The 15,753-nt window shown below is 37.8% G+C and overlaps 1 protein-coding gene across 3 annotated transcripts in view; it reads left to right on the top strand.

Annotated features, from left to right (window-relative positions):
- The first annotated feature begins 422 nt into the window (after positions 1 to 422).
- The window catches only part of elna (elastin a), a 55,007-nt gene continuing 39,676 nt past the window's right edge, over positions 423 to 15,753 (top strand). For all 3 annotated transcript variants that reach the window (XM_030152838.1, XM_030152837.1, XM_030152835.1), the window contains exons 1-5: positions 423 to 723; positions 10,114 to 10,167; positions 11,638 to 11,685; positions 12,512 to 12,589; positions 12,815 to 12,841. In XM_030152838.1, the coding sequence (XP_030008698.1) occupies positions 648 to 723; positions 10,114 to 10,167; positions 11,638 to 11,685; positions 12,512 to 12,589; positions 12,815 to 12,841 (283 nt within the window). In that variant the 5' untranslated portion in view covers positions 423 to 647. The remainder of the gene's footprint in view (positions 724 to 10,113; positions 10,168 to 11,637; positions 11,686 to 12,511; positions 12,590 to 12,814; positions 12,842 to 15,753) is intronic.

Genomic DNA, 15,753 nt, shown 5'->3' with positions numbered 1-15,753 from the left:
CCAGGCACACTGCAGTGCTATTTCCATCCTTCATGCAGCCAGTGACTTTGTAATGTCTTGTTCTGATATTTTATGGCAACACACTGATAGTTGCTGTGTTCTTTTTCCTTTACTTCAAAGTTTTTTGGACCACTTATTTAAGAAAAATAACAAGTACTAATGTTACTGCTTGTGCTCAGAGCCAGCTAGCTGAAAATTAGAATCATAGAGAACAGGTAATTATTTGGATATGTAGTGTGCTCTTCCTCAGTCTCTTTCTTGACTCGTATAGATAAGTGCACTTCGTATCCATGCAAATGCTTGGCAGACAGTTCAATTCCTTCTGGATGAGAGGGGGGTGTCTCTCTCGTCCTCTGTGTATGTGTGTGTGTCTCTTTCCCCCTCTCTCTCTTTTCTTGCTGGCAGCTGCGTCTGTACTGTTGGCAGGAGTGACCAGAATAAAAACAGCAACACCAGACATAGAGGAGGAAAAAAAGCAAAGTGATCCATTGAACCAGAGTCTTTGCCCTCTTTTAATTACATCTAGTTCCACATCTTCTCCCTTTTTCACCTTTTTTTCTCATCTTTAAGACTACGGGTTAGTGGTAATTAGCTACAAGAGAATAAAACCAGCTGATCGAGAGAGGGGTGGTGCATTTTGGAGCGAGATGGCTAACAGAAACATTCTGTTGCTCTTCTGTGGACTCTTCCTCTTAGCACTGATTCAGCCCTCTCTTCAAGGAGGTAAGTCTGTGCCACAGGTGAATCGAGCCATGTTCTTTGCTGCATCAATCACAGACTTAGAGCAGGTGCAATTTTTTTTAGCTTTTTATCACTCTCAGAGATATAAAGCAGAAAATCTTAAGTCATTAAATGATGTTTTACTAATGCTTATCAGCTACGGTACAGGGCATCTAACAATACTGTCACTGATTTTATGTTCAGGTTTGCTTGTTTAATATCAGGTGATAAAACTAGAAGTTTTAATGCTTCCTTTGGCTTAACCCAATACAACTTTTTAAAATTGTTATATAGTAATAACTTTATGATGATTAAAGTGTTTTTCCTCTTGCTGATCTGCACATTTATTCTATCCTTTCTTACTCATATTCTGTCTCATGAGAAAAAACATCAGCAACAGATATATTTGTGTTATTTACTGTACATATTAATTTCTGCCAGGCTGTATCAGAGTTATGTTATCTTGATTTTGTCTGCATACATGTGCTCTGCATGACACTTTGCAACATATATGTTTTTATAGGCATATTTATTATTTTATTTATTTAATTAAGTAGTTGTAGTCTTTATGCATTTCAGATGGACTGGGGCCACAAAGTCATCCATTAGACAATGGCACTGCATAATAGACCTGTGTACATATCATGTGTTTACATGTCTGCAGACATTGTATATAGGTGCTGTACAGTGCCCAGGACCTATTCTATAACATGTCACAGGAGCATGCAGCAGCTGGTTTCTCTTTTCTCTAAACAAGACCACATAGTACAATATCCCCCGATGAACTCCCAGGTGGACACAGGTTTAGTGTTTGTATTCAAGTGTCACTGTGACACTTTTCATTTCTTTTCACCATATAGAATTCACAAACCACCAGTATGTACATTTGTGGAGTTTCTTTTCAAGTGCAGTTAAAGTTACAGTTTATCTGTTTTAGATGGAGAGAAAAAGAGGTTGCAAACTTGCCTTTTTCCTCCCAGTTTCATTCAGCCTGTGAGTTTGCTTTTCTCTCCTTTTCTGCATTGCTTTGATTTGGTTCTTGGTCTGAATTTTGGCAGAGATTTTCTGAGTTATTCAGCCCCCAACTGGAAAGCATGTTTAGCATCTGGGGTTGGGTATGCTGCAGTCAAGTCCACATTCTGTTGTATTTATTTGCTAAACACACAGTTGCTGGTGTTCCTTATCTCACTATGTCCAAGTGTCCTTTCAGAAGCACAACTTAGATTGCTAACTTGAATGCTTTGTCCATATAAAGCCCTTCTTTTCTCTTTCTTTTTTTTGTTTGCTTCCTCTAATTTGATTATGTTGAAAAGTCTATCGTTGTCAGGTCATAGATTGTATCATCTAAAATATGTTGCCCTTCTGCTCTCCCCTTACACTGATCCTTTCTTCTCGATGCCAGGCAGATTTCAGCAGAGACTTCTAGGTGCATGCAGGTAAAAAAAAAATATATATCAAAAAACCCTTACATATAGCAGGTAAACGAGCCAGAGAATATCAATACTGGCTTAGGATCACAACTTTGATCTCAAGTCAGTGGTGAACCCATCCGAATCAAAACTTTCTGTAGTGCACAAAACAGCTCCATCTGTCTTTGCTCTCTGACATGGAAATAAACCCAGCCTCAGCATGGATCCAACTATCTATGAGTAACATGAGCCTTATTAACACCCAGTTTGCTCATTTAGTGTCTTTGCACAGAAAACTCCTTTAATACTTGCGAAATCAACCCCATGAATTACGATTGAGTACAAGCCCTGTCTGAATGTTTTCCATAGACAAGTTTAAATGAGTTATAGTCCTGGAGGAAACATCTGGGAAGGAGTTTGTTAATAAATATGCCCCCTGTCATCTAACCCTTTGACCATGCATAGACCCTGTAGTGTCTTTGTTGCTGTAGTCTGTCTCTGTCATCTTTTTCTGTTAAGATTACAGAGGCAGACTTTTTTGGGCCTGCAAACAAACAACATCTGTCACATGGATTCAGTAAGTTGGATGTTCTGCATCTATAGATAAATTTGTGTTGACATGGCTTGGGCCTCGAGGTCCTATTTTTTATTACTACATTAGATAACAGAATCAAACCTAGACAGCTGATAACATTCTTTGAATACATTCCTCAAGTGAGGAATTTAATCAAACACAGTCCTCTGCTTTTGGTTTGGAGTAAATGCAAGATACTTATAAAATAATTATAATAAGAAATAATTAAATAATATATATATTTTTTTAATTTATTTTTTATTATTATTATTTTATTTTTTTTCTTTACAATTCTTTGTTTTTATTCTGTTACTTGCAGGATATTATTCCTTTAACATATCCCTATTATTCTTAGTTTGATTTGTGTTGTTCCCAGGAAACCCTGACAACCAAAATCTCATTACATTTTTCAGTCTTTTTTGTTAGATACAATTAATGACACAGGTTCAATGAGTGTAGGTTAGTGTGAAATGAAAATGAATAATAGCTACTTAGTTCCTTCACAGTCTCAGAAGGAGCTGTATGATGTTTTCTTTATTACCGGTGGAAACCAGGTTGTCTCATTTGGCATTTGCCAGTCTCTCAGCTCTGAGACTTCAGAGGAATTTAATACATTAATCAGTGACACTGGCCTGGCTTTAGGGTGAAGTAAAATAAAATTATTGCAGACTGGATGGCATGCATTAGCTCTCGCAAAACACTAGTGATGAATTGCACTGTTACCACAGCATTGCTGGTAGATAACCAACCCGATTGTCTTGAATCTAGCTGTGGTAACTCATGCTTTATTGGTAGCATCTGTTATGAACACCTCTCTGGCTTTAATTCCTCCTTTGGCAGAACTGAGTGCCAGCCACAGTACACTGATATAATGTGACACATCCACGTCCCAGCTCCATAAACCTTACAATGGAATCCACTGTATGAAACTTTGTTTTAGGAAGACACAGAGGTTTTGTCTTCCATTAAACTTTTACAGTCTCTTCAGCTTCTTTAATGTTGGACCCACCAAAGCATTTTAATTTGTTGATGTTGAATGGTTTGGTGTAATTCACAGTGAGGTGACCTCATTCAGTACTCATTTGGGTAGCACCCTTTAGGTTACAGGCACTGAGCGACTAGAGTTTGCTATTGTGAAACAGCTCATTCCACTGTACTCATGTCTTACCTTGGCACACTTCTTGGGAAAGTGTTAGGAGATTGTTTTATCCACAGTTGCAATTTTACATCAAAGCGTGTTGCCTGGCTGGGGAGCTGCACACTGCATCAAAGCCTGTAGCCAGAGGTGATTACGAAGATTTTTGCCAAAAGATTTTCCTATCACCATTTTTACTGTAACTACTGTTAAGAGTGTGAGATAGTAAAAAACAGAGGTTTGGGATGGCTGGGTTTCTTTCATAAAAAGTCTGGGGTACATCTTGTTCAGACGAGACAAACATCCTTTCATTGTTTATACTCTATCCATAACACTGATGACCAATTGAATTTCGTCCAGTTCCATTATTAGTCTTGCAACATGCATCTGACACAAACACAGGTTGTTATAAGTGTATGACTTTTGCATTGTATCCACTTTTCACCACAGCTAAAAATACATACACATCAGCTATTAATTAGTCTACACTCATTCTTTGGTTGAGAATAAATGTCAGTCTTAGCATCTCCCAGTCAGATGTTTGGTCTGTGATCATCCGGTGCCAAGTGTTCAACAAAGAAGCACATTAACTCAGATGATTCATTCCAGCCACTCTGCAGGCAGACCTCACCAGGCTGTTAGGAGCAGTCTCCCTGGGCTAGCAATCTGAAATGGCTTCTGTTTTCTTGACCTACCACTGCCTACTGGTGTCCAAGCTTATTTCACAAACATGACAATACGTGCACAACATTTATATAAAAATATTCAAATGAAAAGCCATGTAAATGAAGTGATGAGTGAAAATTGTAATAAAATGAATGATTAAACACATTACGTCAATTTATTAAAAACCTCTGGCATGAACACATTGTTTGCCGTTTTTCAAGCAGTGTGGGTAAACATAACATCATTAGGTATTTGGCATCGCTGATTGGGTCTACACCAAGCAAAACTGCATGCGTATTGTTGTGTTTTAGCACCGCAACTACTGTGATACATTTCCATTTTCATTACACACTTTCTAAAACGTCTGTGCACCAGACTTATTGGGAGGAATTTTTCTCTAAACATAAATCATGGATTTTATGCTTTCCCTCTTCAACTATGTAAACTTTGCTTGTCCTTGGCAAAATAAAACTTAAGTGGAAATGTCAATATAATGTCCATAAAGATGATTGATAATTCCTTACTAGTGCTATGTCTACCTACTTAAAATCACAGAATGAAAGAAGAACCACAATTTTTCTCAAGACTTATCAGTTTATCTGTTTCCCAAATGGAGTCACAATAGAAACTGTTTATTCCAATAACTTGAGCTTATTACACAAGTTTGATGGTAATCGAGTGTAAAATACAACAACAGAAGTCATCAGGGCTGGGAAAAATGTTCTTTTTTAGTCTCAAAGGCTTGTCTTTCCTAATTCTGTAAGAATCTCCTGCCAGGTTTGTGTGAGCCTCACGCAAAACACTAAAAGACTGAAGTCTTCTAAGTTGTTAAAATGCTGCCATCTGTGTGTGTGTTTGCCACTGAATACCTCACACTGGTGCTCTGCTTCACAGAAATGGCAGATGAGGTTGAGTGAGTGTAGAAAGTTAGGGCTGGGGTGGGCTTTATATCTGAGAATAGTGCCTGGAATAATTCTGTATTCTTCAATGTTGAATTGAAATGCATTTTAAGTGTGACTTTGTTAAATGCCTCTCACACTCTCCTCACCCCCTTCATATATAGGGTGGAAAACAGACAGTGCAATGGGTGACTGATAGGAGGCCAGCTGTCACATGTCTGATAACGGGAGATGTGAAGGGGCCAGAAACCACACTGTTTGCTTCACTGCACTGTTGCTTTGGATTGCAGTGTGAGAGCTTTCCATAAAGAGAGACCCAAACCTCCCCTTCTGGGACAGCGGTTTTGGATACCTCTGAACATAGCAAACAGTTGTTAGTTTGCCAAAAAAATTTTCATTTTATCACGAGTGATGGAAATTCTTGTGCAGAATTGTGTAAATGTCAGGTGGTTGAATGGTGTAAACACATAACAGAGTAGTTTTCCTTAGCACTTACCAAGCTATGTGGAGTATTATACCTCTGTATGTTTAATGAAGGAGGGGGAGTTGCTATAATTAACTTTTGTGAGGTTGCATGTGTGAGTGGTGTGTGTGTGTGCTAATATGAGTTTATTTTACACGCCTAAGTGCCATGCAAATTGTTCCATCAAATCAGAGGAATTTAATTATTTAGTAAAGAGCCTGCTATTAAACAGCCACAGCACAGGGTCGTGGAAATGTCACATTACTCACCAGCTTGTTGTAAATGAAGTAAAACTAAACTCTTTCAAGTCACAAAGAGCATTTGTAAAAACTGTCATTAACGTGGGAGGTACTATGGAAAAATCCGTCATTGGCTTAAATTACATAGAATAACAAGACGTCCCAACTTAAAGTTTCCCAAATTGTTTTTGGTAGGCCCAATAACCCATATCCCATAAAAGTATTTTCAGCCAGAAACTTTTTAACCAGAAACTTATCCACAAACGACATGATTTACAGATAAATCTTTGGCTTAATCTGCAATGTTACCTGATATAAATGTAACTTGACAGGATGAAAAACTCAGGATTCTGAGAAACCAAAACACTCTCAGTTATGTTTGGAAATGATATAATCAGTGCATTAAAGATGCTGACCATTTTGTGTTGTATAAATACAAAATGTAATCACAATGATACTTCAACATTGCAATAACACTAGTATACACAACAAACTGTTGACTCTGTTTCAGCAGCTGATTGTCCTCATGTTGCATTAAATCTAAAAATCAACATAAACGATTTGTTCCTACTTCATTTGACTATGATGAAGTCTGTTAATGTGAGCTATATGACCTCCTTGGTGCTTTAATGTTTCACTTTTTGTGTACAGTGGCAGCACTTGAATAATGCTCTTGTAAGAGCCTGTGTTTTTTTCCAAGATTTTTAGTTAAGTGGATATTCTAGTCCACACGCAAACATGGTAAGTGACTGTAATGTGTCTTAATGGTGGATGCAGTGACCTGGGCTTGATTCTCAGCCTGGTTCTGTCACTAAAAAAGACAAAATGTTTTTAAAAAAGAAAAAGAAAGAAAAGGTTCTAAGCCAAAGGATCAACTGTTTAGGGCAACTTGCTCTCTCAATAATTACAGCTCATTCAATGATTTTTATTTCTGTGTGATTTTAAACTGATGGAAACATCTTGATTATATTCCATTCGTGCAGTGTGCTCATCATGCACATGCAGTGTTTCAAAGCGGAGCATTTTCTAATTTTTTTTTTTTTTTTTGGTTTACTTAGGGATATGTTTATTAGTCTACATAGTCATGGGATTTCCTTGAGCCAGCCATGTGAGACCCAGGTGGACATTTTGGCCAAAAAATGTATTTAAAACACCTCTATACACACAATGAGATTGGCTGTATTCCTAGCTCTAGAAGCTGTGTCTGCCGTGAGTCTTAGAGCTGGACCACATTCAGGTCCAGAGTGGAGTGACGATAAATTCCGAGTCTACTGATGATACATTTAAATCACAATCAGGGCTTCTGTTATATCACCTTCAACTTCAATCATAGTCAACTCCTTGTTGCACATTTCTAACTCTGAAATATCTGAGTAGATAGACATGGAATATGGAAGTGCATTAGTACAGATACAATACATGGAAACCACAAGAGTAGAAATTTCTGCTTTAGTCCATCCATAGCTTCTATATTTGAAGTCTTTAACATCCCTTTTCACTCTCTGACATCTCAGGGTCTAGGTTAGGGTCCAGTATGCAGATCTGTTCCCTGGAATGAACGTGTCCCAGGGTTAGTAACACAGCTCTAAGATGTAACCTCTATCACCTTTGTTTCCTTGGTTTTAGATTCAGCAAAATAAATAATATCACTAACAGTTAGGTCAAAAACTCTTGACCAGAGTCAATATGAAACTAATTCTGCCTTGGCTGATCCCTTGAGCTCTACGAGTCTCTTGTCCTTCACACATATTCTAGTATATTCCCATGACCTAGTTGGGTTCGCTAGGAATGTTTGTGTATGATGATGATGACGATAATTAGGACAATCATAAAGAATCCTGAAATCTACTGAGGCAGGTCAGGTCACTTGGCAGAGGTCAGTCTATTCCTTATTCGGGTGCCTGGTCTCAGTGAACCTGATGCACTTTGTTAGAGTTGTACAGTAGCATGATGGGATTTGGAGCAGAGGAAAAGTAAAGCAGACACACACTCCCCTTTTCCTCGCTTGCATTGCCGAGACAGGAAATCCTCCTTTTGATTGCAAAATGATGGCGCAAGATTGGAACAATCGCTCCACCTTTGCCTCTGTCTGAAATCTGCCATAGCACGGGCAGACTGACAGACTGACATACACAACCATTCACACAGTCACACCTCCAAACAGGAGTGGTTCAGAATCAAGAGCAGAGCTTTGGATGTTATAAATCATTTCACTTTTTTATGTAGGCCTGCAGATTTTCAAGTTTTCTTTAATCACTTTGCTAAAGCCCAAGAAATTTGATTAGTTCTGACATCATCCAACCCCCTGATCAGTCATGATGAATCAAAAGGCATTAAGGCAGTCCCCATATCATCTGCATTAGTTCAACAAAGTGATCTGTATCTGCAGCTGGTCCAAATGTCATTCACATTTCACAATTAAAAGTTATATATTTATGATTTTACACAATTACACTCAGAGTTACAATCTTGTTTTAAAGTATATAGATACATATAACTATTTTCCTTCCAGTACAGTATCATAATTTTATCTCACACACACGTTTTTCTCGCTTTCCTGTTATTGTGAGGGTTCCATATATAATTTAATATCTTTACAACACATCCAGTTTTGCCATCTATTGTATTTATTCCAGTGATAATCAGCAGCTACTGATTTCAGAGCTGATGACAAAACTGAGGATTAATTATAAATCTACCAGACAAGTAATCGATATTTAGAACTGACTAATATTTTAAGGTAAATCCAACACAAAACACACAATAAAGTCAGTTTTCACTTTTGGGTTACTTATAAATACAAATTTTAGTAAATAAATGGATGTATTTTTCTATTTTCATTGGTTTTAAACTATTATTTGCATTGTGTAACCAGTCAGAGTGATCAATGGGCTCGAGAAGTGTAATAGCTTATTTTAACAATACATGACAGTGCTGAATATCAGGTCCCATAATCTGTCGACCAGTGGTTCAGTAGTAAGAATATTTGTGTTAGATTAGTATAAAACTAATAAATTTACAGTGTCAGGGCTTGTTAGTGGGAAGATTGAACCCTCCTTCAGTGTAAGAAGCATTACAATATATAAGCATGTCTGATACCTATGCATAACTTAACATTTTGTGATTTTTAGTGACGTGTTTCATGAATTTCCATTAAACTAGATGAGACAGTAATACCTTGTAATACTGTATTCTTCTCCTAATGGCCACCCTCAGTGGACAGAACTCAAAGTGAAGTGTTCAGACAGTATTCGCTAATAAACACATGAACGCCTTTGACATGTGGTTTGAATTAATTGGCCTCCCAGCACATGTAAGAACCATTAAATATAATCATTGTAGTCCTGCAGCCTCTTTCCCTCTATTGTGATGTGTTGTTAGTGATATAAACCAGGTTTTCCCCCCAAAAAATATAACTTTGTAATTTTGGCCTTAGCTCACTCGTCCCGTTGGATTTAGCTGTTAGCCGTCCCAGAACAACTGGAGTCATTTTTTTCTTTCCCTCTTTTCTTTATTTCTGTTGTTGTTCCTTGCACACATGAGGCCATCATGTCTGGGATCCAGAACGACCATCTCAGGAGTTGCTCTGGGTTTCAGCCAGAAATCATGCAAGGAAAAGGAGACCAGGGGATGTAGGTGGGGGTTATGGGTGTCCGCAGAGCTGCAGCTTTCTGAAAGAAGGTTTCCAAGTGCAATACCTCATCAGAATGAAAACAATTGGAATTTTCTCCTAATCAAGCCTATTTTTTTCACTCATGCTCTGGTGCTGGCTGGAGATGTTGTGTTCACGTTTTACTCTGTGTCCCTTCACTGCTTTGACCTGGGGCAGATGTTTACGCCAAGGACAAACTTCAGTTTTTCTGTCTGGGTCAGAGATGATGAATGTGTTTGATTATGTTTGTCTAAGACATGGGGTCATTGTCTAGCATTAGAATTAAAAACTAACCATTGTCACAAGTGTCCATGAGTTGACAGTGATGTCTTGCATTTCTTTGTTATGTGTTTCAGGTGTGTATGTACCACCTGGGGCTGGGATTGGGCCTGGAACTGGATTATTTCCAGGTAACACAGAGTCCAATATTTGTCTGAACAATTTAAACTAAAATAATACAGACCACCACAACACACAAAGCCTGTTCATAATTAGCAGATGTACTACAGTTAAATGATACCCTTAGAGGACTGGAGTCTTAATAAAAGGAAAACAAACAAAAAAAAATTAACAAAAACAGAATATGATTGAAAAAACATAACTTTGTCCTTAATTAACCTGAAAAAGTGTGTTGTAGCTGTGTGATTAGTTAATGTGCACCTAAGGCACATGATATCAGTGCTCCAAATAATCTGAAACATGTTACTCAGAGACAAAGTAAGATGAATATGTTTTGTTGTTTTTTCTCTCATGCACATGATACTAAGTCGCATTAAATCGTAATGTTCGTAACAAATAAATAAATACATACATACATACATACATACATAAATAAATAAACAAACAAACATTTTGACTTGACATTAGGGTAAAACATTGCAGATGTATTGTGTCTAGTGTATTGAACTGCCACGGCCATTTCTTACATTCAACCATTTTAACATTATTATGCATTTATGTTGGATTCAGTCTTGACAGTGTTGGTTCGATCGTTTACCATCTGGCAAATGTAATATAATATAATGTGTCCTGTCAGGAATGACAAACGGGGGTTCATGTTCATGGTTTTATCCTGTGTAGTATGTCATAATGGGTTACAACCAATGCAACAACTCAGATGCCTCACAATATCCCATCATAAAGATTAACATATGGGCACATGGCTGTACCTTGCTACTTTACAAGTGTAAACATGGCTAAACAAATACTTTAGACACTTTGAAATGCTCAGTCTCACCTCCTCCTTTTCAGACAGTCATTTAACTTTAACTTTTTTTGGCTTCTACTAACACTACACAGCCAGTGTGACACACATCACTGGATGCTATTGCGTGTTTTTATTCTTGTTCTAAAACTTGGTTGCTACACCTTCCCAGTGATCACGCACACTGTGAAATATGGCAAGTGATAATTGGTCAGGGAGCAACGTTTGGCTTTAATAATGCCTCAGCCACAACACAGCAAGAATTGACAATTTCCTCCTAATCTAATGCAGTGACCATTGTGATGAAACAAAAGTTTTATGCAGGCTGAAGATGACTGTTGTGTACAAAGGTTCACTTACAAACAACTGACATTCTTCTGCCTACTTCATCTTAAATGAACCCTTAATCAAGTAATGCACACATTTATCCACTTTGCAATTCCTCAGCAACAACTTGCATTTTATGTCTAAATAGGAACAATTAAAATATACACATAAATATACTGCCTACCTACAACACCACATGTCAGTTTATTTAATACTGATGTCCTCAGAAAATGCAAGAGAGAAGTCAGCTGGTATGATGATGTATAGCTGGGACAAAAACCAGTCCATTACATCAATAAATGCAACCATAACTCAATACTCAGATTTTTCTTTTTTTTTTTTTTACAAGGGTCTGCTGGAGGCATCCCTGGAGGCTATAAACCAGCTAAACCTGCAGGTGAGTAGTATCAGACTTTAAATTTATGATTGTTCACTTATAGAAAATACATATTAACATTCTCTTCTGTTTTCTCATGCACTGGTGCATGCATTGCTGTTTCAATGATTTATATGGAAATAACTAAAGTGTCTATTTTCAAATGAGTATTTTTGAGTAACTGATCTTTTCTGTGGTAGATTAGAAAAGAGCTAGACCTTTTACATTCACACACACCAATAGAGTGTGTACAGAGGGTTATCAATAATGTGTCAAATATTGGGTTTATCTTATTTTTTAAGAGTTAACTGAACTGGATTTGAAGTTCTTCTCAGAACTGCTGCTGTGACATTTTACCTACCCCCAGTATATAAAAACAGTGGCGCTTTCCCTGTGTTCTGATTATCATATCCAGATGATTAACACTGTAAGTTGTTCACTGGATGTCTGTGCCACATACTATGTGTAAGCCAGATTCATATGTCTGTTAACAAAAACAAGAAGAAAATAGATTGCTGTTGTAAAGATAAACTCCCTGTCAATGTTCAGCTTTGGTTTGGAAGATCTGAGGGAAACACATGGTGAGATTTTCTTGTCATACAACCACAAACTAAAATAATTAAATCAGAGTGATACTGCTGTGGCAATAAGCTATTTTTCTGAGCCAAACCACTGTTGTTAAGCCAGTTTATTAGAAGATGTTATGAGATTTGGAAACATGAGGTCTGTTAAACATTTGTCATGCAGTGCAGTGGTCAGTCTTCATTCTCACGATCCTAACAGTGTTCAACATGGATGGTAATGACAACATGACATAGATGTTAATGAATCAATCTGCCCCCGACAGTTGGTGGTTATGGAGGAACTGGTTTGGTGCCTGGAGGCGTTGGGCCTGGTGGCTTGGGATATGGAGGACTTGGAGCAGGTATGCAAATAGTAAAAAAAAAATTGAATATCGTCAACTGATAAAAGGGATGAATGATTTGATGTGAAAATTTTTTAGCCAGTCACTGCTTCAGATTTTACAGACTTAATACTGTGTATGTAACATATGCTGTATGTAAACACAAGTAGACACAAGATCCATATGTGTTTTTAGCTGGAACCATATTGAAATAAAAACCTACATATTTCCTTTTTCACCCAACAGGACAAGGTGGAAAGCCTCCTAAACCAGGTAAGCATTCGTGCACTGTGTACATCAGTGTAATATTTAGTAGTAAGTGAGTTGTAGGTAACACTGCCAGTGATTTGTCATAAATCACCTTTTAAAAAACATTCAAACAACTTTGACTCATGTTCATTGCACACCAAGTGCTATCCTACAACAAACGATGCTGAAGTGCTTTTTGAGGAAGAAAAAAAGAATATATTTTAATGGGCGGGTTGAAATAGATTGAGGTTTAGTGAAGTTTCCTCCACAGCAGTGAAGGGCATCTGCACAGATTCAGTTTTTGAATTGGTTGTCACCAGGTTTTCTTATCACCCCTGTGTTTTCATCAGAGCTGGTTTACACAAGCTTGGCAGCTGTTTGGGACGTCCTGATTGGGTGGGACCATGCAGAGATTCCACTACTACATCTCTGCTGTATTAGGTAGTGATGATTGGCAGAGTGCAAACTGCCATCAACGCCTGCCAAACAATGGTGCCAGAGTACTGATTAATGTTATTGTAATGCTAGACGCTTACAATATCTGGAAACCTCCTTGTTGAAATTTACCAAGGCCCTTCTCTCTGATATCGTTCAGTAAATATTTTTCTTTGCTGTAATTCGGTCAGTGCATCGAAGCTATAGCATGTTTAGCCATCGTTTAATTTCCGTAAGCACTGCTGATGCTATCACAACCCACCTCTATGTGTGAGGAAAGATAAGGCACTGAGCAATCGTCTCATAATCCTGATAACACATGAAGCGGGTTACAGAAGGGTCCCCCTGAGAACCCTAACACCCACCCTCTAACAAGAGCAATTTTGTGAAAATGATCTAATATCCAGTATTTGGTGGAAGTTGATTTTGGCTGGGCTCAGTAGAGCATTACTGAGGACTTATTGCTTGTATACGCATAGGAGCTCTCCATGTTTCACACCAGGCCTACATGATAAGAATGTGATTACAGACACTGAGAAACCTGGGAGCAAACTATGATAAAAGTAGCTCCTTTTGAAATTGGATCCAGTTGGGTTTGGGTCCATTTAATACTCCACATTCATCTTTGTTGTATGGAAAAATGAAAACCTTGAACACTGAGTGAACAGTTAGGGTCAGCTACAGTTTGAGAGGAGAGATATATTCTCGAAGGAGTTGTAATATATTCCCCTTCATTGTTTTAATTGTATTCCGCAATCTCTAAATGTTGGTTTCCATCAGGGGTGACTTTTCATATCTTTCCATTATTGCCTAAAGTCCAAGTGTAGTCCAAATTTGGGAACTATATCTTACAATGATGAAGTTTCCATTACTGTATAAATGCACACCCATAGTTCACCAGCAGGTAAGCCTCACACATTGGCAGGTTAAATCTAATTGCATCACTTAGTTTGGCTTGTGCTGCGTAAAACATGACAGTAGAAATGATACATTGTGCTACCAGGCAATAAAACTGTTGACCCCTTTTTTAAAAATGTACTTAATGTGTACAGGAGTATTATTTTGCCAAATAGACACACTTGCCAACACTAATAAACAACCAGTCCATGATCAAGCGCATATCTATAAAGCTGCCATACATTCCTTTGTTGAAGCAAAGCATTGACATTGCATTCCACAGATACGCACCTTGCCTGGTCAGTAATGGAGAACAGCAGCTGGCGTTGTGAGTAGCGTGACTGCAATGAATTGTAGCGTAGCTCATGCAAGACCTTGTAAATGTTACACTAATTGTGAAGCCTGTCAGCATCTCGCTTTGACAATACACTGAAAGCTGGAAAGGGGAACACTGTCTTTACGAACAGCTGTTGGACAACGTCTACCTTCCTGTGTTCCCTCAAGCAAAGGTGGATTCAATCCGCATGGTTTTTGTGCCAGAACTTGGGTTATGTAGGCTAGCCTCTTGTCATTTTCAGGCAGTGCGAAGTCAGTTTACAAAAAACATGGAGGTTACTGTTTTATTTGCTGGTGAAATTTTATTTTACCATTACAACATTACTATTTTAGGTTGAGAGAGGATGCTACTGGGTGGGATATCTACATTATCTCTGTAAACACATGTTGACATTGACCTTCTGAGATAAAAGATTGAAAGACAATATGCTACCTTTTGTCTGTTAGTATGAATGGCCGATGGTAGAAATGTCACACAAACCAACACACAACATCACTCAACAAGACTAATGAAAAATGACAACTGTTGCCATTATTGCATTGTCAAAAATGTAATGTCCTTAAGTATAGTAGATATACATAAACACAATTATGACTTGTGTTTGTAATATTTTTGTTTACCCCATGTATTAAATGACTTCTATATAATCCAACACAGTACAGAAGCCTTTAAATTTAACCAATAATTGAATTAACACCTCTCCAAAGTTATTTTAACATTATGACCTCAGGGAAGGAAAGTTTAATCTATCCGACTCTGAAGCAGGGTGTTTATAAGTGTTCAGTACCGCCATACTTAAATATGAAGTGAGAAGGCTGTCGTCATGGAGAGGAACGGGCTGCAATAATTGTTTAAATGTGGGGATAACGCTACACATTTCAAGCAGTCTTTTCTGGAAAGCATTCACAGTGTTACACTGAATTGTGCACAAAGAAAAAAAAAATACAAAAGCTGTGTGCATAGTTTTCACGTGTCTGGCAGGCAGTTGTGTGACAGGGGTGTAATTGTGCAGTGCAGCACACTTTATATCCGACATTGAAAACGTATGGGATGAAAGGGATTTTAGATTCAGTTTAACTGTCTAATAAGTACTTAGTGCCTTGTATGCCTCTTCACTGCCAGTAACTACACAAAACAATACACATTCATAGAATAAATGTGAATGCACTCTCAATAGTTAGGAACAAGATAAAATCATGTTTGGAAAGATGCTTGCACTGCAATACCCATGTAATTAAAGATGATAGATTGCACTGGTCAACATCTC

The sequence above is a fragment of the Sphaeramia orbicularis genome, chromosome 13 (assembly GCF_902148855.1).
Source record: "Sphaeramia orbicularis chromosome 13, fSphaOr1.1, whole genome shotgun sequence".
In the NCBI taxonomy this organism is placed as follows: Eukaryota; Metazoa; Chordata; class Actinopteri; order Kurtiformes; family Apogonidae; genus Sphaeramia; species Sphaeramia orbicularis.
This window is presented reverse-complemented; position numbering and strand designations above follow the sequence as displayed.